We start from the raw sequence: 23,055 nt of genomic DNA on the forward strand, positions 1-23,055 counted from the left end.
TTTCTGACATGTCTGATTATTTACCAATTGTTCATGAAATGAAATGTACATACTGTAGTATATTCTCCTATGCATCAGGTTTAAGTATACAGAGAACCTTGGCCGAAGACTTACACAAAATGGCCAATGTGCCTTTACGGCAATGCAATGTGGATGATGTGAAGGCCTTTCAGTTGGCGTTGCCTGGATACCAATTCCACGTTGTCTCTAAAGATTGCTTCAATGCCATCGTGTACCAAGGCCCAGAGGCAGAGAAGAAGATCTACTTGTATCATCACAACAATCATTATGATGTGATCACTACGATGTCAGGGTTCTTGAACAGAAATTATTTCTGTCAGAAATGCCAGAAAGGATATGACCACAAAGAAAATCATATCTGCAATGAACCATGTCATCTATGTCACAAATGCCATGACGACCAATCAGAAGATTGGCAGTATTGTTCTACATGCAATCGCCATTTCAAGAACACGACCTGTTTCCAACTACACGCTGAACTGTCTTCCCAAGGCAATTCAACCTGTCAAACATACTATCGTTGCCCCCAGTGCTCCACCACAGTGAACAGAAAAAAATCTAAGCAACCACACGTGTGTGGAAACAAATAATGTGACACTTGCAAAATGTTTATGTCCAAAGATCACGTGTGTTACATGAAAACCACGGCAGAGGAAGAAGAATTCAAGCAGTTGAAGAGAAAACGGAAGATAACGGTCGATGAAGACGACAGCCAACTCAAACAGTGGATATTTTTCGATTTTGAATGCACGCAGGATGATATGATGCAGTGTGCTGAGGGTTATTATCCCCAGAAGGCCATCAGGTGTGGAAATTGTCATCGTAAAAACTGTCACTCAAATCCGTGCGAACAAGGCTTTGTTCCGAGGAAAATCACTTCCTGCAAAAATTGCAACCAATCATCGTGTGGTTCATTTCGACACGTGCCCAATTTATGTGTGGTTCACAAGGTGTGCGAAGAATGCATTGACGAAGACGAGATCAACGAACATAGCCACTGTTCTTTATGCCAATACAAGCAACGAATATTCAACGGTCCAAACACACGTGAGGATATTTGTAAATGGTTGTTCTCAGAGGAAAACGAAGGCGCCAAAGTCTTCTGTCACAACTTTCGAGGTTATGATAGCTATCCCATCGTCAGTTACTTGTATGAGAACGCCATCTTGCCTGAGGTCATCATGAACGGATCCAAATTCATGAGCATCGAGATACCTCATCTCATAATGAAATTCCTGGATTCCATGAATTTCATACCCATGGCTCTCTCAAAAATGCCAAAGGCGTTTGACATACCTGAAGTCGCCAAGGGCTATTTTCCACACCTGTTCAATCGGAAAGAAAATCAGAGGGTTATCAGGAACCACCTTCCAGACGTACAGTATTATAATGCAGATGGTATGATGCCTGAAGATCGCACCAAGTTTCTCCAATGGTACGAAGAACATCAACACGATTGCTTTGATTTTCAGAAAGAAATAATCAAATATTGCCAGTCTGACGTCGATATTCTCAGGCGCGGATGTCTCAAATTCCGCGACATCTTCATGGACATGACGTCACGAGATGATCGGGACGGCGTTGATCCTTTCGAACGATGCATCACCATTGCCTCGGCTTGTAATCTGGTATTTCGCAGTCTCTTTTTGGAAAGAGAGTTTATCGGCATTATACCACCCCAAGGGTATCGACCGAAAGACAGACAGTCCGTCAAGGCCATGCAGTGGATAAAATATCATGCTCATCAAACTAACGTAGAGATTCAACATGCAGGCAACGTAGGGGAAAAAGCGATTGGTCCGTACAGAGTCGATGGATACTATGAAATAGGGAATCAGAAAATAGTGATGGAATTCCATGGTGATTATTGGCACGGTAACCCTAAATGCTATTCTGCCAACACCCTCAATAAAGTCGTGGGAATGACCATGGGAGACCTCTATCAGAGAACCTTGGAAAAGAGAAGGTACTTGGAATCTTTAGGATATACTTATCTGCAGATGTGGGAGTCTGATTTTGATCGGGCCGTAGAGTCCGCAGACGAAATGAAGTCTTTTATAGAGCACCTAGAGTTAACCTCGCCCTTACAACCTAGAGATGCTTTTTTCGGCGGAAGAACCGAAGCCTTTAAACTGCATGCCCAGGCAGGTGAAGACATCGAAATTAAATATTTTGATGTGACTTCACTCTATCCCTTCATCAATAAAACGGGCAAGATTCCATTGGGACGCCCCCAGATCGTGACCGAAAATTTCGATCTTCTTCAAAACTACGAAGGCCTCATCAAATGCCGCATCCTTCCCCCAAAGCATCTATACATGCCAGTCCTTCCATCGAAAATCAACAATAAGCTCCTGTTTGGCCTCTGTCGAACGTGCATGGAGAAACAAATACAGACCTGTGAGCACACCGATCGGGAAAGGATGATTACTGGAACCTGGGTCACCGATGAGGTAAAAAAAGCCGTAGAAATGGGTTACGTGATAGACAAGATTTTCGAAGTTTGGCATTTCGATCGCATATCACAGTACGATGCACAAACAAAATCGGGCGGGGCATTCACTGACTACGTCAATACATTTCTCAAAATGAAGCAAGAGGCATCTGGTTGGCCAGAATGGTGTCAAACAGAAAAAGACAGATGCAAGTACATAGAAGAATACCACGAAAGAGAAGGAATTCGTCTCGAATATCACAACATCGTAACGAACCCAGGTCTCAGAGCGCTGGCAAAACTGATGCTGAATAGTTTTTTGGAAAAATTTGGTCAGCGAGAAAACATGCCCAAAACAATGTATGTGACCGATCCCTGTGAATATTTCGATATGTTAACTAGCAATCACCAGCAGGTCAAAGACGTCAGCTATGTGTCCGAAGAGATGGTACGACTCCAGTGGGTCTTAGACGACGATTTCGTGGAGACCAGCGGTCGAACCAACGTCGTCATCGCAGCGTACACTACGGCACAGGCCCGTTTAAAATTATACTCCTACCTGGAAAAATTAGGCGATCGGACTCTATATGCTGACACAGATTCGGTCATCTTTACCGCACGGACGGGGGAATGGTCGCCGCCTTTAGGTGATTACTTGGGGGACATGACAGACGAGACCCCTGGTAAGAAAATCCTTTCCTTTGTCACCGGTGGACCGAAAAATTATGCGTATACCGCCCAAGACCAAGATGGGAAGATAAGTACCTGTTGCAAGGTTAAAGGCATCACATTGAATTACAAGAACAGTTTGGAGATCAACTTTGATACCATCAGAAATATGATCACCTCCAGCGAAGCGTCTGTCGTCACGGTCCGGAACGATTACAAAATTGCCCGAGATACGAAAACCACAGAAATCGTCACCAGAAAGGAAAATAAAGACTACAAACTTGTTTTCGACAAAAGAGTCTTGCAAAGTGGATTGATATCGGTACCATATGGATATTTGAATGTATCATAGATAGTTAACTTTGTACTCAGAAACTGTAATTTGTGTATGTTATGATTTCTTGTATCAAACAAAGCTATTATGATAGTCCTTTTATTTCGATGTAATGGCAATATACTGGTATATTTGAATGTATCAGAGATAGCTTACTTTGTACTCAGAAACTGGAATGTGCGTATGTTATGATTTCTTGTATCGAAAAATGCTATTATGATAATCCTTCTATATCGATGTATGTGTAATACACAGTTATATTTGAATGCATCATAGATGACTTTGTACTCAGAAACTGTAATGTATGTATATTATGTTTTATTTTATCGTAAAGTGCTATGATGATAGTCCTTCTATCTCGATGTATTGGTAATATACGGGTATATTGAATGTATCACAGATAACTTACTTTGTACTCAGAATCTGTAATGTAAGTATGTTATGATCTCTTGTATCATATAATGCTATTATGTCCTTCTATCTCGATGTATTGGTAACACACAATTATGTATTTTTGATGTAAATTACATATTGTAAAATGATTTTTTGTATTAAAATGATGAAAACATTTTCTCTCTTTTTTTTTTTTAAAAATGAGAAGTATCTTTGGGTAGGAAAAAGGTGAAGATAGCGAACCATATGACTTTTCATAGAGTCTTCGTCGACCGGTCACGGTAGCCTAGTGGTAGAGCGTTCGTCTCGTGATCGGGAGGCCCGGGTTCGATTCTCGATCTCGGCGCCGCGTCATACCTTGACGTTAAACATAGGTAGTGACTCTTCCTTCGTCAAGCGCTCGACACTAGATGTGAGAGTCACGGGTCTTTCGGATATGACTTTAAAAACGTAGGTCCTGTGTCACGGTAAGTGTTGGTACGATAAAGAACCCTCACTGCTCAATGGCCCTGAGTGCCGAGCATAGGTCTAAATTTGAAGCCCTTCATCGGCAGACAATGAAAAATTATCGAAAGGGTGTTAAACAATCAATCGATCGTTCACATCCTGTGACAACAAGAATTAAACAGAAGACAAATACATAGGTTTCCGGGGGTGCCCGCCGCGGAACTTTGGGCTTCCGGATCCATACGATTCCGGATCCCTAATATCCGGAGCTCAGGAGTTTCCGGCGACCTTTCATTCCGGAATACCAGGTTACCGGAAACGTTAATCTGGTTGTAAAGTGTAATGAGCCAATCACCGACGTGATCTCGTCTATAAAAAGGGATTAACCGTTCATGTATGTCATTTAGCGAGAGGACGCCAAAGGATCAACATGTATACTTGCCAACATTGTTCGAAAGCTTACGTCTGGCCTCACGACCTGATTCGTCATGTTAAACACAAACACACAGAACAGCAACAGCAACAGCAGCAGCAACAACAACAACAGCAGCAGCAGCAGCAACAACAACAACAATAGCAGCAGCAGCAGCAGCAACAACAACACCAGCAGCAGCAACAACAACAACAACAACAGCAGCAGCAGCAGCAGCAACAACACCAGCAGCAGCAGCAACAACAGCAGCAGCAGCAACTACAACAACAGCAGCAGCAGCAGCAGCAACAACAACAGGAATTTATGTTTCAACATCCTTTTACGGCTAATGTATCGGGACCCACCTCCTCGGGCAAAACGTATTTCGTAAAAACGTTGTTGCAACATTGTATGAGCAAGATTTCCCCTCCTCCAGAGAGAATCTTGTGGCTCTATAAGAGATGGCAACCCCTGTATGACATCATCAAAGCCACCGTGTATCCCTCGGTCGAATTCATACAGGGCATTCCGTTAGACCTGGAGCAAGATTCTTTCGTTCACCCAGGAACGAGGAATCTCGTCATTTTAGACGATCTCATGTCGACGGCGACCAAAGATTCAAGAATCAACGAGTTGTTTACAGAGGGCAGTCATCACAGAAATCTATCGGTCGTGGCTATCAATCAAAATCTCTACTATAACAAAGATCCCACCCAGAGACGAAATTGCCACTACCTGGTCCTGTTTAACAATCCTGTGGACAGACAGCAAGTCATGACCTTGGCTCGGCAGATGTATCCCGAAAATCCTCAGCACCTGCTGAGACATTTTAAAGACGCTACTTCCAAGCCTTATGGATACCTGTTAGTGGATTTGAAGCTCACTACACCCGAACATCTGCGCATGCGCATAGATGTCTTGAATCCTATAAAACAGCACGAAGCAGAGAATTTTCCTCATTCTCTGACAGCTATTCCTACCGAGCGGACGTACCACGGGCCGGTTTCTTCAACCTACCAATCCATAGATGTCTTGAATCCTATAAAACAGCCGGGAACAGAGAATTTTCCTCATTCTCTGACAGATATTCATACCGATCGGACGTACCAGGCATTGGTTCCTTCAACCTACCAATCTATCGGGTCGAATTTTCAACACGTCATACCTACAGAAGATATGCCTTCCTGTGACGATTGTGGTCTGGTCTTTGAGAACGTCCACGACCTTCAAAGACATGTGAAAAGATGGTGTCCCGAAAACGGACAAAGGAAAGATGATATTGCCCCCATGGAGATGGATGAGACAAATGCCTCCCCTGTCAAACCAGAGAAAGAAAATGATGACGAACACGAAGTCTTTAACTTTCTCATGGAAAGGGCAAAAGAAGACAACGAAAAACTATGGGACCTGAAATATGATAAATACATAAAGGAAGGTCTATCACGAGAAGACGCCAGAGTTCAAACGGAGGAAAAAATGAACTCAAAAGACCTGAAGAAATTCTCAGAAAAGTATGGACAACTCATCCTGTACATCCTACAGTTACAAAACGGATCCATTCACACTAAGGTCATGAATGATGTTAAAGATTTCATGTCCGAAGGCTATGACGAACGCAGAGCCATCAGAATGGCTTTGAATAAGAATCGTCCTGTCCTTGAAGAAATGTGGGATCCCGAGAGTGATATGGAGATCGACGATGCTTCCGAAAGCGAAGACCAAGAGAGAGAGGATGACGATAGCGAGATGGAAGAAGATGAATCCTAAGAAGTCTAAATAACATTTTGAGACTATGTCCATTTATTGTTTGAAAAATGGACTATCGATTTTATATTATTGCATTTACTTGAATAAACAGTGAAAAAAACAGTATTGTTATTTATGTCATCATAAGTCACGTGATTAGGTATTATATAAGGGGTTGGGGTACACTTAAGCTTCATGTTAACGTTGTCCATGCCAGAAGAAACATGTCTTGGGAGGATTATCTCAAGCAAGTGTATTACGATCCATCCGCAGCTGGTAGTTTTACCGGAGTGGATAAATCATTCAGATACGTTCAAAAAGAGGGAAAATATGATATCAGCAAGTACAAGGTACGCAAATGGTTACAGAGACAGGAACCCTACAGTCTCCAGCGACCCGTGAGACGACATTATCGTCGCAATCAGGTCGTCGTCGCTGGCCTTGATGATCAATGGGACGTTGATCTTATGGACATGACCAAATTCAGCAAAGAAAATGAGGGTGTGCAGTTCGTACTCTTGGTCATCGATATCTTCTCCAAGTACCTGTGGATGCGACCTTTAAAGGATAAGAAAGGGCCAACGACAGCCCGGGCGTTCGAAGACGTATTGCGTGAAGGGAAGCAACCTAAGAAGCTTCGCACGGACAAAGGACAAGAATTCCGATCAAAAGCCTTCAATAATGTATTAAAGGATCACAACATAGAACATTTTTATTCTCAAAACACCGAAGTGAAAGCCAACTATGCAGAGAGAGCCATCAAGACGATTAAAACTAAGATGTATCGTTACATGACATTCAAACAATCCCAACGATACATTGATCGTCTTCAGGAATTCGCTCGGAGTTACAACAAGACGTACCACCGCACCATTGACACTGAACCAGAACTGGTTAGACCAAACAACGAAGAAGAAGTGCGCGTATCAACATTCCTGTCTCGAGAGGAGATCCCTCGCAAGCAATCAAAGCGGCCCTACAAGTACAAAGTGGATGATAAAGTGCGCATTTCGAAAATATCATCCATTTTCGACAGGGAATACGATTAAAAGTGGTCTGGTGAAATTTTCATCGTGCTTCAACGTTTCCTGAGGAACGGCATTCCAGTGTACAAACTCAAAGGCTACAATGACGAAGCCATTACGGGGACATTCTATCAACCGGAACTCCAAAAAGTGGATGTTAGAGACGAGGATACGTTTAAGATTGAAAAGATCCTCAAGACCCGTGGAAGAGGACCAAACAAGCAATATTTTGTGAAATGGCTGCATTGGCCAAAGAAGTTTAATTCTTGGATAAATGCTGATGATATGGCTACATAATGTAGTGCAAATACCATTGCTTGCCTTGAAATTATATGTATTCAGACTTATGTCGAAAATATTGCTCTTCATGTCATGCAATAAAATATGAACAAAAACAATGTGTTGTTTTGATCAACCCCTGACTGATCTTTACTCGACCTTCCATTTGATATCTATTCTTTATTTGCACTTGATATGCCCGATAGACCCCTGGACTGAACATAACTCGTCAAGACCTTCCATTTGATATGTCACAATATACCCTTTGGGTAATCTTTTGATTTTGCACTTGATGACCCCAGATCACCCGCGGGCTGAGCACTTCGCGTTGAGACCTTCCATTTGATATGTCACACGATACCCTTTGGGTAATTTTTTATTTTGCACTTAATGACCCCTGACCACCCCCGGGCTGACCTCTCCTCGTCCAGACTTTCCATTTGATATGTCACATGATACCTTTTGGGAAACCTTTTGCTTTTGCACTCGATGACCCCGGAACAACCCCGGGACGACCTCTCCTCGTCGAGATCTTCCATTTGATAGGTCACACGATAGCTTTTAAGTAACTTTTTGATTTGCATTTAATGACCCCGAACCACCCCAGGGATGAAACATAGGTGATTTGAAAATCTGGTTTTCCCGCCTATAGGGTCACGTGACCAAAATTCAAATGCTGTCTTCTGATTGGTTGAAAGTTTGATGACGTCATTGGCGCGAAATTTGAATCGTGATCTATATACGCGCACTCCACTACTCTCCTTGGCCCAATCTGGCTCGTACTTCACACACAGAATACCACTGGTCAATGCATGTGCAGTGACTTTGGTCCAAGTTTCCAGGTCATGGTTAGAATTAGCCTCTCGGTTTAAAATCTTTGTTTGATGCATAATTTTTCCCCTTAATTCCAGTAAATTTATATAACTGAGGATACAAGATAGCTTCGATATATATCTGTAAATTCGCAATATCCGTGAAGTCGTACTAAATGACTTTTACTGTATTACACAGATGTTCCTCTTTTCCTTTTCAACTACCTTACATTTTCATGATCATTGTTGAAAGCGGGGCCCTTTGAGATGGCCACCATCTCAATGATATCTAGTTTGTTATTGATATTATTTGAATTATTTGCAATAAACGGCCATGACAAGCTCGCCAAACAATAAGTATAGTTTCTCATAATTATCCAAAAGAATTACAGGTATGACCTTCCATGCTTTATGCACTATCTACGCATAGATTTGCATGTAGATCATAGGTACATTCCTATTTAGGTTAATATACAGTCTCGAAATAATTAGGTTTATATCATATGGATAAGCCAGGTTATTTCGAGCACAATATTTTTTGCGTATTATTTTTATTATGGGTCAAGAAGGATAACTCTAATTTTGGTGCAACAAATTTAGCGTCATTGAGCATGCTCCATTTCAGCTTCCTTTTCCGTCATTCTCCGAAGGTGTAGGCCGGGAAAATTTTGCTGAAGAATCCCCACCCTCACCGCCCATATTTATAGTAAACATGATGATGGCATATAAATTAAAACAGATTTGATTATTAATTAATGTTAATACTATTCGTATTTAAGGTGTAATTTTGAATTCGTGTTTTTCAAAGAAAAGGTTCTTTCGCTCTGCTAATTTCTCTTTTCAGCGTCATGGCCAAGGTTTCATGGAGACGGTCTCATTCTCGATGTTTGGTCCAGTGACAAGCCTGTTAAAGACTTTGATGAACAATATATTGCTTGATGGCAGAATTTTGCATAGAATACCATCTCCGGGGGGCACTGTTTTTTCCAGGTCCCTCGGGCCAAGATGGTAGTTCTACTGCTTGTGTATATGTTTGTGTGTATGCTGCCATATCTTTGTATGATCGGCGCATAATTTGTCATTGATATTATTTGAATTATTTGCAATAAACGGCCATGACAAGCTCGCCAAACAATAAGTATAGTTTCTCATAATTATCCAAAAGAATTACATGTCTGACCTTCCATGCTTTATGCACTATCTACGCATAGATTTACATGTAGATTATAGGTACATTCCTATTTAGGTTAATATACAGTCTCGAAATAACGTTTCCTTATTGCAAACTCGGACGCTAACGCCTGTCATCTCATGTCATCATGTAACTATCTTTTACAAAAAAAATAGGATGATATTAAAAATGATAAATGCATGTAATTAAACATTTATTTTCATTATATTTAAGGTTTTAAACCAATTTATTGATAAAAAAACTGAAGCCATTCATACCTGATTATTTAATATAAATATGAAAAACATGATTAGGATTAAATAAAATAAATTAAAGATACACTAAAAGTATATATGTAATTTCCACAAGGAACGTATTACCATAAACTTTGTCCTTTTCTAGATACATTTCATTAAGAAAAACATGATCTTTGTATTCTTTTGTTTATTAATTATTTTCTTATGGATATCTTTATACATGAAGGATATGGAGATAACGAACAGTATTCAATCTCAAAGTCCATAAAACAATACAGAACAAGAGCAGAGCAAACAAGGACCTCCGAAACATCAGGGATCAGATGCCATGGAGGAGTGAGCATCCATGCCGATCAGTCACACCCGCCGTGTGCTCATTGTCATGATCGTGAAATAAAGGAAAAATCCGTCGTCAATTCAGCACATTTAATTCAAATCAGTCGCTTTTTTGTTTATTGAAAAGATAGCGTGAGCATATCTGATATTTATGTGCATGTAATTATCATCAACCCACTCTTTTCTTGAAAATATTATTTGGTAAGTTTTTCCCTATATATTTCAATCTAAAAGTTTGATTAACTACGAGTTTGGCCTCTCCATTCCCCGGGAACCATTATATTTCAAGGACAAACTTTGATTTAATGTTATAGTCTCACCCTTATAATCCTTCTATAAGTATGATCTTTTGTAATACAGTACGCAGCATGGCTAAAAGGGACCCAGAAAAAGAAGAACAATTTGAAGAGGAAATTGATGTAGCCTTCTTCCTAAAAACAATGAACCTTGATCATCTTATAGATATTTTTGAAGAAGAAAATATAAGCATGGACATATTGAAAGAAATGACGCATGATGACTTGAAAGAGATAGGAATAAAATCTTATTGTGACCGTCAGACAATTATTAAAACAGCAAGGAAAGTTAAAGGTAGGAATATGATTCATGAAGGAAGAAACTGATATTCAAAGTTATATTCCCATTTTGCCAACTTAATCTTTTTAATTTACAAGATAAAACAAAAGTCAGCGGAGGAAAAGTGTCAAGTCCAATTAAAGTCTTCCACTCAATGTCCAGTTTTCTGCAGAAAAAAGGTAGCTCATTTCTTTTTTAATTCTAATTTTTCTTTCTTTAGAAAACAATACAAATTCAATGTAAATTAATGCATTCTTTTGAGATCGTGTTTAATAGCACGTATAAAATTTATATTTAGAAGTTTATATTCTAAATACTTTGTAAAAGTTTTGAAGACAACATTTGGCAAGGAGCAGATGGGAAAAGCATTTTCCAGACTGTACGTCAAACTTCCGAGGAGAACTTCAGAAACAGACAATACAAATGAACAGAAAGGTATTGCAATAAGTGGATGGGAGCTTTCTTCTGTACTAGGCTAAAGCTAGCAGACAATAACAGCAGCCACTCAGCCCTTTGAATTATCAGCCATTATGAAAATTCATCAAAGAACCGAGAAAACTTTGATGCAATATTGTTTAAATTTAATACTTTTTTTTAGACAAATAATAATTCATAATTAGATAATCAATGCAAGGCTTAATCACTTTATGAGTCAAGGACTCGTAAGAAGTAAAGTTCACCTGCATAAGAAAACAATGTAGTTTTAAAACAGAAAAAAGAAATGTCAAATTCCTCAATCTTTGACCACTTAAGAACCTCAGGAGTAGTACGGAACCGAAAAGCTAGGTCCATAAGGCTATTATATAAGGCATAAAAATAATGTAGTTTTAAAGCACAAAAACAATGCCACCATTTTTGACCACTTAAGAACAAACCAGCATTGGAAATAGGCTATAATAAGTACCTGCACAGGAGAATCCCTTTTAAGCTCTTTGACGAGTCTCAGGAATAGGACGGGGCCGATAAGGTAGGTCGATAGGGCTATGATTTATATGGGAGTATGTATTAGAAAAAATACTGCTGTTGAAAAGGGGGCCATGTTGTGGTGTCACTAAGTTATGAAATGGCTCCAGAGCATACCGGTATTTCCCTCATTGTTTTCTTCACCATCTTTTGCAAACTAAACAAACCAACACTCGGGAAGGGTAGGGAAGCATAAAAAGTATCCTTGTTAAGCTAAAGAAGTGATAAGTAGGACAGCAGAGCATGTTAGATTATCAACACCTTATATATATATATATATATATATATATATATATATATATATATATATATATATATATATATATATATATATATATATATATATATATAAGAAAGAATTGATAACGGTTAGAGATTCATACTTTTCAATATATATCGGTATAATAAAACAATCAATTAGCCCTTGTGAGTTCAACATGGTGAAATAAGGACCCTCGACCTGGCCCACTCGATGACCTGCCCTGTCCTCGGCCGCGACGCGGCCGAGGTCAGGACAGGTCACCTCGTGGGCCAGGTCTTGGGTCCTTATTTCACCATGTTGACCTCACAAGGGGTAATTAGTTTTATAATACAAACCTATCGCAGGATTGTTTTTAATCATTTGGAAGTCTTACAAATAGCAAACTAGAAAAGGAAAACACGGAGGTTACAAACTGTATTCTGGATAATTTTTTTTTTAATTTTCAACGAAGGATGTTTGTAAATGAAAATGGCGTCCCCATGAAGCCTTCCATATAAATATCTTTTTATTCAAATTCAGACTATATAATAAAACAACTATGAAGAGTCTTTTGATGTTGAAAATGGTTTGCTTTTCACCAGAAAAATATCAATATTGACCTAGGCTTCGCCTATGGGCTTAGTAGCTGCTGTAATTGGCTGCTAGCTACAATCTATGTTGTTTGTTTGTATTAATATTGGAAGGAAATCTGACACCTTGGAATGAAAAAGAGCTGTCGTTTCATAGTATTCTTGCTGAAGAGATCTAGAGTGTATGTGAAGGGTTTCTATTAATACAAAAGTGACCTGTGGTTTTAATGAGATGGATTTACATGTATATAATAAAACAACTACGGATGTCATTTGTTTCGCTGATAATGTATTTAATTTTTAGTTTTTCTAATTTTTTATTCCATCCATTCTTTGATGCAGTATTGCCATCGGTCAAAATTTATCCGAAGGGTGAAATTAGCGTTGGAGTCGGTGGAACTATTCAGTTACGTTTACACCTTAATATAAAAGAGAACTTTGAAGTATGGTGGAAATATGGTCATGAAAATGCTGATGTTGGTGACATTCTAAAGACAGAAGATCTAAAATACGCAGGAAGTCAGTCAACAGTATTGCAAATAAACAACATCGATGAAAGCGACGAAGGAATGTATCAGGCACTTGTTAAAAATTCTGTAGGAGCTGGAGAAAGTTCTCAAGTTTTTGTTAAAGTAATTGGAGGTAATTTGTATTTATATAATGATAATATTGCTTTATTTGTTTGATTAGCTTCCCTTTGAACATTTTACACGTATATTGAGACGCTACTACTTTTCGGTGGAAGGCTGCAAATGGTTTGTACAGAATCTTTTTCGTGCCAGCACCTATTCCGATGCGAGACCTCAATTTATACAGTCTCACCCAAAAGACCGGTGTTACAACGCACTTTGAAAAATTACGCACTTTGAAAATTTTTTTCAAAGTGCGTTAAAATTTGGGACTAAGCTAACGCACTTTGAAAAAAAATATTTTTTTTCAAAGTGCGTTAATATCAATCATATTAACGCATTTTGAAAAAATGTAAAGATTGATCAATATTCCTTCAAATAATCGGTATGATAAATAACAGATCCTGGTTTGATAACTTTTTTATGATAAAGTCACTGTAGGACCTGAGATATTGACGTTTTAAATATTTAAGGTTTTGATAAAATAAAGGGAAAATAAAAGGGTCTTGAAAAAAGAGTGACGATTGTTTAAGTTCATTGATTCGTTTTTTTTTTAATTCTAGTCTTTGATAAGTAGATGTAAAGGTGTATAGGGGGCACTAACAGTGGACAGCTTCAAGCAACTTAACATTTAACATAATAAAAAGGGACCAATTTGATTGTTCAAAACTATGAAAAATTTTTCTCTCTCATACGTTTTACTGTACTTAAAAATTTCTAGTTTTCATCTGTTTTAATTAACTCATTTATTATTGAAAGTTTTCAACGTCATAGCAGTTAGGTAAATACATAATTATATGAATGCTTTGAGTATAGCATAGACATCGAGAATGGGTGAATGGCCAGGGGAGGGGATGGGGGGTTAAGCCCCCCACTTATACATCGTATCAGCATTGAAAATGCAGCGTACCGTTTTTAGGTTCATTGCTCCCCTCCACCGTTTGTTACCGACACCTATGTATTGGAAAAATTAAAGATTTGGACTGAGGGATCTTATACCCGTCTTCATCCTCCTTTCGACGGGAGTAAATCAATTCATTTTTGAGGTTAGGGTTAGGCTTAGTTTTTTGAAAGATAAATAGCAAATAAAATCTTTTCATGACTAAAATATGATTTTTTTTTTCAAAGTGCGTTAAGTGTGTCCATGGTAAAAAATATTGATGTAGACTCTTGACGCACTTTGAAATTTTTTTTTCAAAGTGCGTTGAGTTGGTCCCAAATTTAACGCACTTTGAAATTTTTTTTTCAAAGTGCGTTGATTTTGTCCCAATTTTAACGCACTTTGAAAATTTTTTTCAAAGTGCGTAATTTTTTCAAAGTGCGTTGCCACAGACCGGTCTCCATGCATGCTCCATGAACCCAGAATTAATCCGCGACAGAAAAAGTGCAAATTAAGTTTAGTTAGTAAATAAGATAGTCGTATAGTTATACACGGCATTGATAAAAATTAAAGAAAAAAAAGCATAAAACACATCAGGTGTGTCTAGATTCTTAGAAGAACACTATGAAATTCCAAAATACTTGTCACATTAAAATGCATATATGTAACGTGAAGCGGTCACCCATCCAAGGGTTAAAGAGGCTCGCCGTTGCTTAACTTGCCTGAAATAGAGGGAGACTCTACCGCATCACCAGAAAAGCTAGCTCACTGGCGAGGCAGTATAAGTTCCCTATATACTGTCCGCTACACTTCCCCCCGCTCAGGGAAGCTTCGACCCGAAGCTTAGCATGAGTTCTCTCTGAGTGACTGGGCCTCTTCAGCTACAGCAACCAATGCCGTTCCCGGACACGAAGTCCGTACCTGGACACAAAGTCCTAGCCTTACAGCTTCCTGAAGCAGATCGAAACCTAACTTCAGATACGGCAACCCCTGCCGTCCACAGACACGAAGTCTGTATATGGACACTAAGTCCAAACTCTAAGACTTCCTGAAGCAGGACACCAGACACCCAGAGTCACTACGCTGCCACTAATTTTGTAACGTGAAGCGGTCACCCATCCAAGGGTTAAACAGGCTCGCCGTTGCTTAACTTGCCTGAAATAGAGGGAGACTCTACCGCATCACCAGAAAAGCTAGCTCACTGGCGAGGCAGTATAAGTTCCCTATATACTGTCCGCTACATATATATTATAAGAGTACATGTACTTAGTAAAGTAAATGAGCGAAACTGGCGTAAAAGTCGGGTAAAAAAAATTTGGTATTATGCCAAACTTGGTTGCCATAGCAATCAAAATAATCTTGTTTCAATGACTGGAAATTCAAGAAAACAAATTATTATTATTTTTTGATGGCACAAAATAAAATAAGAACTTTATATACAAAGAAACCTTAATATTCAATGAAAAAGGAATGCTTCTATCTATACTGCTCGTTATCTCCTTATGTTTCGTTCAATTTGAAATAAAAAAAAATTCTTTTTATTTTTTACTCACCTCAACGAAGTTGGGGAGAGTTTATGAAATTCCCTCGGCGTTGATGTAAGCGTCCTAAGATAAAGTTTTTGGAGCACATTTCCGTTCAATTACCTATGACTTATATTAATCAGAATTGCATAGACGATGCTTCTATTTGTTTTGTATGTATGAGTTAAAGTTTTGGATGCTGCATTTTCAGATAAAGAATGAACAGGTTAATATTTCTAGTGCAAATTCAAGCGTTTAGTGAAGGTTTAAGTTTTTTTTAATATCCAAGGTCAAGGTCAAAATGTCAAAGTTGTTGGTGTCCAATGAAAGGTCTGGTTACATAGAATATATGTGCGAAGTATGACAGTCCTACTACAAGTATCTACCGTTCAAAAGTTAAAGCCAAAGTTAAAGTTTGAAATCTTTGTGTAAAATTGTCTCAAACTCCAAAGTCGAGGTCAAAAAGTCAAATTTGGCGGTACCCACCGAAAAAGGCTTGTCACAATTAAGGAACACGCATGTGAAAAATGAAAGTGATGGCTCTACAAAATCAAAAGTTATGGCAAGGTTAAAGTTTTTGCAGACAAACAGACAGACATGGCAAAAGCTATATACCCCCGAAGGCATAAAAAAATACGAATAACATTCATTTGATAAAATAAAATAATATATCACTCTATCATATTAAAAGTAACAAGATGTGTTTGTGAAAAATTGATGCCCCCGTAAGGTAACATGGCAAAGATTTAACTTTTCTCGTGTGTAAATTAAATATGTTGGTACCCAAAGTAAGGTCTTTTCAAAGAAATACAGTTATGAAATATGAAAGCCTTGTCACCATCTGTTCAAAAGTTATATGGCCAAGGATAAGTTTTAGAAAGATAGGTCAAACTCCAGCGTTAAGGCCAAAAGGTCAAAGTGTTGGTTACTGAAAAAAGGTCTTGTCACAAGAATTATATTTATGAAGTTTGAGAGCAATAGCTCTAACCGTTCAAATATTATGGCCAAGGTTAAAGTTTTTAAAAAGTAGGTCAGACACCAAGGTCACAGGGTCATGGTTTTTGGTATCCAATAAAGGGCTTTGTTACAAGGATTAAATATGTTATGTGTGAAAGCCTAATCTTAACCCTTTAAAAGTTATGGTCAATGTTTGCTTTTTAAAAGTAGGATAAAATTTAAGGCAAAGGGTAAACAATGTTTGTATTAAATGAAAGGTCTTCCTAGAAGGATTACATATTTGAAGTTTAAAAGCCCTAGCCCTTACCGTTCAAAAGTTATGGTCAAGGTCAAAGTTAAAGTTGAAAAATGAAAGCCATGGCTCCACTAAATCAAAACATCTTTCAATGAGATAAATATTTTTTACCTTTTGACTTTTAACTTGAGTTTGACGCACTTTTAAAAAAAATGTTAACCTTGGTCATAACTTTGGACTAGTTAGAACTAGGGATGTCACAAGAATATATTTTTGTGCCAAAAATTTCTTAGGATACTAGCAAATTTGACCTTTTGACCTTGGAGTTAAACTTGTTTGAGATCTTGATCCTTTGCAATAACCTGACAAACGAGGACCTCAGTATTTTTCAAACACTTCTTGTTTTTACATAAATTGATTTCTCATTATTAATTTATTGGAAAATGTATATTTCAAACTCTCCGTATTAAAAAAATCTGATTCGAATAGTCTTTGGTGCTTTCTAAAAATGAAATACCATTTTACAACTTCCATATGATTGATTGATAGTAATGTCACAAAGAATCAATTACTTGTGATACAAAGGGGGTTAATACACCGATAAATATTCCATTCGAAATACTTGTCAGAAGAATGCCTATTGTTAAGAAGTTTTGCTTTTAAAATTCGCATAAATAATTGACAAAAATATCTTTTATTGAGATAAATATGAATTGATTTATGTTAGTTGAGATGATTACTGACAAGTTCTCTTAAAACGCGTAAGACTCAAGTTTTTTTTAATGTTGCAGTTAGTTATTGAATTGCCAGTGACAGGTTGACTTTCTAGTTGGGACCAAGTTTTATTGTTTGTCATGTTTTATGAGTTTATCTTAGAATATTCCAGAGACTGCATGTCCCAAATTTTTCGCCTGAATCCTGGATGAAATCCAGTATACATGTCATAAGTCATGAACCGTGAGAGATAAAGACTTCATATTTAAAATGCATATAGCACCAAAAAATTCTGTCAAATGCCATCAAGGTCAATGACCTTGTGACCTTGATTGTGACCTTTATGCTAATTTTTTCCCAAACTTTTGCCAGAACATTTGAACCATAGGAGATAGAGAATTCATATTTGGTATGCATACTCCACTAGCTAAATTCTTGACTGTGACTTATATGCTAATAATAGGTTTTTTTTTTATTTCCATTACTTTTGAACCATAGGAGAAAGGGTCTTCATATTTAGTATGCCTACTCGATTAATTAAGTTCTTTCAAACGCCACCAAAACCAAGGTCAATGGCCTTGTGACCTTGACTGTGACCTATATGCTAAAAAGCTTTTTCGAACTTTGTTGCCGCTGGCTGCATAGTGTTTTATAAACATATCTTGTTTTTCTTATTTTAAGGAACTACAACGTAACATATTTAAGCGGCAATTAAACAATCATTCTTCAATTAAAATTTCATCGGGTGTTATAATTCTTTCTTTAGAATTGGATCCAAATATGATATCAGGCGAGGAGAACAACTTTCTTCGTTTATATATGTTATGCCAAAAATACGGTACTGAAGCAGTTCGTATCCTCTTTGACAATACAATTCCTCCTTCTACTTTGGAAGAGCATTTGGATAACCATGAACGTGATATTATGAGGAAATGTAAATTAAGCGGATCCCAAATAGACATCGTTTTCCCGAGTAAGTTTATTTTTTACAGAATATATGCGTTTTTGATCTATGATAATAATTGGATGTATTGGCTTAATGAAATAATTGATCGAACATTTACAGAACGTTTAAGAAATAAAGATTTACCATTTACACCATAATAAAAAAAAATAGTATATTAACATACATGTCCACCTGTTGATGTACAATTATCCCTATATTGTAAAAGTTTGAAAATATATCGATATACAAACAGAGGTCCCCAAGTGTTTTTGTCACAATCATGCATTCCTGCTCTGCTATACAATGGAACTAACTAAATGGATACATTTTTTTCAAGTGTCATGCTCAACAAAACCCGATAAAAATGGAATCCTAATGCTAAATATGGCTTAAACAATGAAAAATTCTTATGGTTGATTTAGTTAATTCTCCGCCAGTGACATCGACACAATTCGACATCACCATCATGTATTCCCTGCTTCGAAATACAACAAACCTAGCACCACCTAAGTACACATGGGCGCAGAGTATAGACGATATTGGGCCAAATGACATCCTACCAGTTCATGACCTTGAGAGGATCAGATTATTCAGGAACGATCTTGCCCATTCTCAGGGTTCCGTTTCTTTGAAATATACAGAAAAGGAATTTAACTCTATGTGGCAGAATTTGGATATGGTAAGTGCACTACCACCTTATAAATTGGCTCAAGCGGGGTTTCAGTTATATGTAACATAAAGGGTTCCGAAGCGGCGATTTTTTGCATGAGGAAGATATATTTACTCTATGAACTCTATGCTAATGAAATCTTAGGGGCCAAATGACATATGTACAGATTGTAAGAATGTATAAGCTAATTAAGCTTCCAATTTGAAAGCGTTACGAACTGTGCTCACACTTCTGGACAGTTCAGTCGACTGGGAAAAATTAATTGTGGTTTCGCTGACATTCTTTGCTTTTTCACTTTACAAAAACGGCCGTGCAGACGTCATTCTAAGGATGGTAGATAAAGACTTATACCCCAAAAAATCTATGAAATTTTTTTCTCGATTAACATTATTTATTTCTGTTAGAAAATAATGTAAACTTCTGTAGCCAAAGTTTCCTTTCAGGGTTTCAAAGTTTAGCACCAAAGGGGGTTTCTGCTCAAGGTTTTTACCTTGTTTTAATCTTTGTTTTCTTTCAAGAATATGGAAATCCTGGTCCATTTACTACGAAGAAAGAGGAATAACCACATGGAAGGCCAAATATTTGTATGTCACGCGTTAATTATAAGAATTTAAGCATTGACTTTTTTATTTTGATATCGTTGGTCGTATAACAGTGCCTGGCCCCGTGCATACCAGCAATTTGAAAACCGTCGTTTTCGCCGTGTGATTATCACGAATTTCATTCAGTGGTATGAGAGGAGATACGGATAAGAGCTAGACAGACGTACAGACGGACGGACGGACATAACGATTACTGCATACCCTCCCATTTTTCAAGCGGGGGATATAATAAGAATTCAGTGTTTATAAACATTTTCTAATTTTCTCTCTTTATACTTGTTAATACATTAATTTTTATTATACCCCCCGCCTGAAAAGTGGGAGGGTATATAGTAATTGGTGTGTCCTTCCGTCCGTCCGTCCATCCGTCTGTCTGTCTGTCTATCCGTCCGTCTGTACGTCCGTCCATCCGTCTGTTACGCTTTTGGGTACCCATCTCTTATCCGCAACTCCTCTCATACCACTTGAAGGAAATTTAATGAATTTACTTTCACAGAATCTTTATAACATATTGTCATTGTTTACCTCCTATTTTACTTTTTGATCTCACATAAATTTTGGATTTTCCAGAGCAAAACACTGATACTGTCATTATAACCATATTGGGGGCGGGGGTATTATTTAGTGAGCTCATTGCTCACAGTACCTCTTATGTTATGTGAAAGTGTCTTTTAGAACTGTTTTGCTGAAAAAAGGCAAGAGCCATTCGTGATATTGATTATCAAACAAAATTGCGAGGGGGAAATGAGGACTTAATTTAAGCATAAGCGTACATTTGTTATTTTTTACAAATATTTAACAGGGTAATTGCATGTTTTAATATAACACACATGTTGATGTTCAAAGAGTACTCAGAATGCATAATTATAATTAATTTATTATTCCTACTATGTATTCTGCTGCGCCGTGAAAAGGCTAGGTGTGAATTCTTTTACATTTCCAATGGATTTCATAAAGAACTGAATGTTTTACAGATATGAACTCCTTCCCACATTTGCTACATGTACAAAGAAACTTGTTTCCTTGTGTATGAGACGCAATGTGCCTCGTGAAAGAGCGTTCATATCTGTAAATCTTTGCACATAGATTTGATAAACATTTTGCTTTCCCTGTGGTCATATAATTTTTCTTGGTTAAGGAATGGACCAGGATTTACATAGTCTTGAAAATAAACTAGAGGTACTGTGAGCAATGAGCTCACTAAATGATACCCCCGTCTCCCATATCGTTATAACTGATGACAAAGTCCATGTTTTGCTGTGGCTGGGAAACCCAAAATATGTGTCGGATCAAAAAGTAAAATAGGGGGTGCACAATGGCAATAAGAAGGATTTAACAAGAAAAAACCCCTTTGATGCCAAACTTTGAGTTAGGCACAGTATAATTTGGCCACAAACTTTATATTTCTTTTATATTTTTTTTCTTTTCTTTTCTGATCCCACCTCTGATGTTTCGGAGGTTCGTGTTTGCTCCGCTCTGATTTTGTATATTGTTTAATGGACTTTGAGATGAATACTGTTCGTTATCTCCATATCCTTCTTTTACAAATAAAGATTGTTAATAGAGAAAAAAAAATGCATGGATTGTTTATGCATCAGTCTTTATCTACCATCCTCAAATGAGCTCTACACAAGCGTTTTGTAAAGGTAAAGTAAAGAGCAAAGAATGTCAGCGAAACCATAACTTTTCCCAGTCGACTGAACTGTCCAGGAGTGCTAGCACAAATCGTAACGCTTTCAAACAGAGTTTTGGAAGCTATTACATTCTTACAATCAATGGCATATCGTTTATCCCTCAGGAACTCATTAGCATTTTTTAACAAATATATCTGCCTCATGCAAAAAACACCGCTTCGGAGTTGAAACTCTTTATGAAACATAACCGAAACCCAAAATGTGCCCTTTACAGAGTGACTGCTAATATGTTAATTTAATTTAACAAAAAGTAAAAAAAAATATTATAAGTTGGACATAGATTTGAGGTTATTATTTTCCAAAATATTAAAACTAATATCATGACTTGATAGAACATTTTAAATTAAAATATAATAAAAGTGTATTCCGAATCTTGTATTATCTGGGAATTATTAAACTACACTGGATATGTTTGATTCACACATGTATCCTTACACTTTCATGAAGCAAACGTAACTCTTAAAATTGAATAGAAATGGAAAAAATATTGGCTTTTATTAAAAATATTAAAACTATAATCCCGAAAAGAAATTGATTGGTTGGTTGGTTATATACTGTTTAACGTCCCTCTCCAGAATATTTCACTGATATGGAGACGTCACCATTGCCGGTGAAGGGCTGCAAATTTAGACCTTTGCTCGGCACTTACGGCCTTTGAGCAGGGACGGATCTTTATCGTGCCACACCTGCTGTGACACGGGGCCTCGGTTTATACGGTCTCATCCGAAGGACCGCCCCATTTAGTCGCCTTTTACGACAAGCAAGGGGGTACTGAGGACCTATTCTAACCCGGATCCCCACGGGGCTCGAAAAGAAATTGAGTAGGAATTTGAAAAAGAAAAACCAATTTATTTATCTTGTCAGTTCGTGTTCATATGTGCAGAGTCAACGAATTGAGCACCTCTGGTAAATGTAAACGTTAACCTAATTAAATTAGAGATCATGCTCTTCTTGACAATCGAAAATGTTTGACTTGATATTTTGAAGAGTGTTGTTGTCAGTTGAAGTTAATAATGTTCAAAGTATAAGATGAAAATTCAGTTTAAAAGAAGGATATGGAGATAACAAATGGTATTCAATATCAAAGTCCATAAATTAAACAATACAAAATAGGAGCAGAGCAAACACGGACCTCCGAAACATCAGAGGTGCATGGGATCAGGTGCCATGGAGGAGTGAGCATCTCCTGCTGACTGGTCACACCCGCCGTGTGTTCCTTGTCATAAATTTATTTTTTATCAAAAAAAAAGAGATTTAACATAAACAAGATATGATTGTGAAACAGTAATGTCCCCGTACTGCAGTTTATGGCAAAGGTTAAAGTTAATTGTCAATATTCATGTCTTCTTAAAGTGGGCCAAACTCCAAGATAAAGGTCAAAACATCAAACTTAATGGTACACAAGGTAAGACCTTGAGATTAAAAATGCAAAATTTAAAAATTTCCTGGCATTTTATGGGACGGTTAATGTTTTTTATTCAAAAGTATGTCATACTTAA

General features: G+C 37.6%; 1 protein-coding gene across 1 annotated transcript; it reads left to right on the top strand.

Moving 5' to 3' along the window:
- The first annotated feature begins 11,268 nt into the window (after nt 1-11,268).
- Nucleotides 11,269-20,459, top strand: LOC134253559 (uncharacterized). The gene is made up of 5 exons (XM_062736087.1): nt 11,269-11,347; nt 13,049-13,348; nt 18,411-18,617; nt 19,013-19,269; nt 20,433-20,459. The coding sequence occupies exons 1-5, from the start codon at nt 11,269-11,271 to the stop codon at nt 20,457-20,459; spliced, it is 870 nt and encodes a 289-aa protein (XP_062592071.1).
- Nucleotides 20,460-23,055: the final 2,596 nt, after the last annotated feature.

The sequence above is a fragment of the Saccostrea cucullata genome, unplaced genomic scaffold (assembly GCF_032062105.1).
Source record: "Saccostrea cucullata isolate Sc308-1 unplaced genomic scaffold, CSIRO_AGI_Scuc_v1 ctg110, whole genome shotgun sequence".
Lineage (NCBI taxonomy): Eukaryota > Metazoa > Mollusca > Bivalvia > Ostreida > Ostreidae > Saccostrea > Saccostrea cuccullata.

Coding starts and splice junctions, on each gene's coding strand:
- LOC134253559 (XM_062736087.1), top strand. CDS start 11,269: ATGGGAAAAGCATTTTCCAGACTGTACGTCAAACTTCCGAGGAGAACT. Junction 13,349..18,410: donor TTTTGTTAAAGTAATTGGAG/GTAATTTGTATT, acceptor TTCTTTCTTTAG/AATTGGATCCAAATATGATA. Junction 19,270..20,432: donor TGTGGCAGAATTTGGATATG/GTAAGTGCACTA, acceptor TGGATTTTCCAG/AGCAAAACACTGATACTGTC.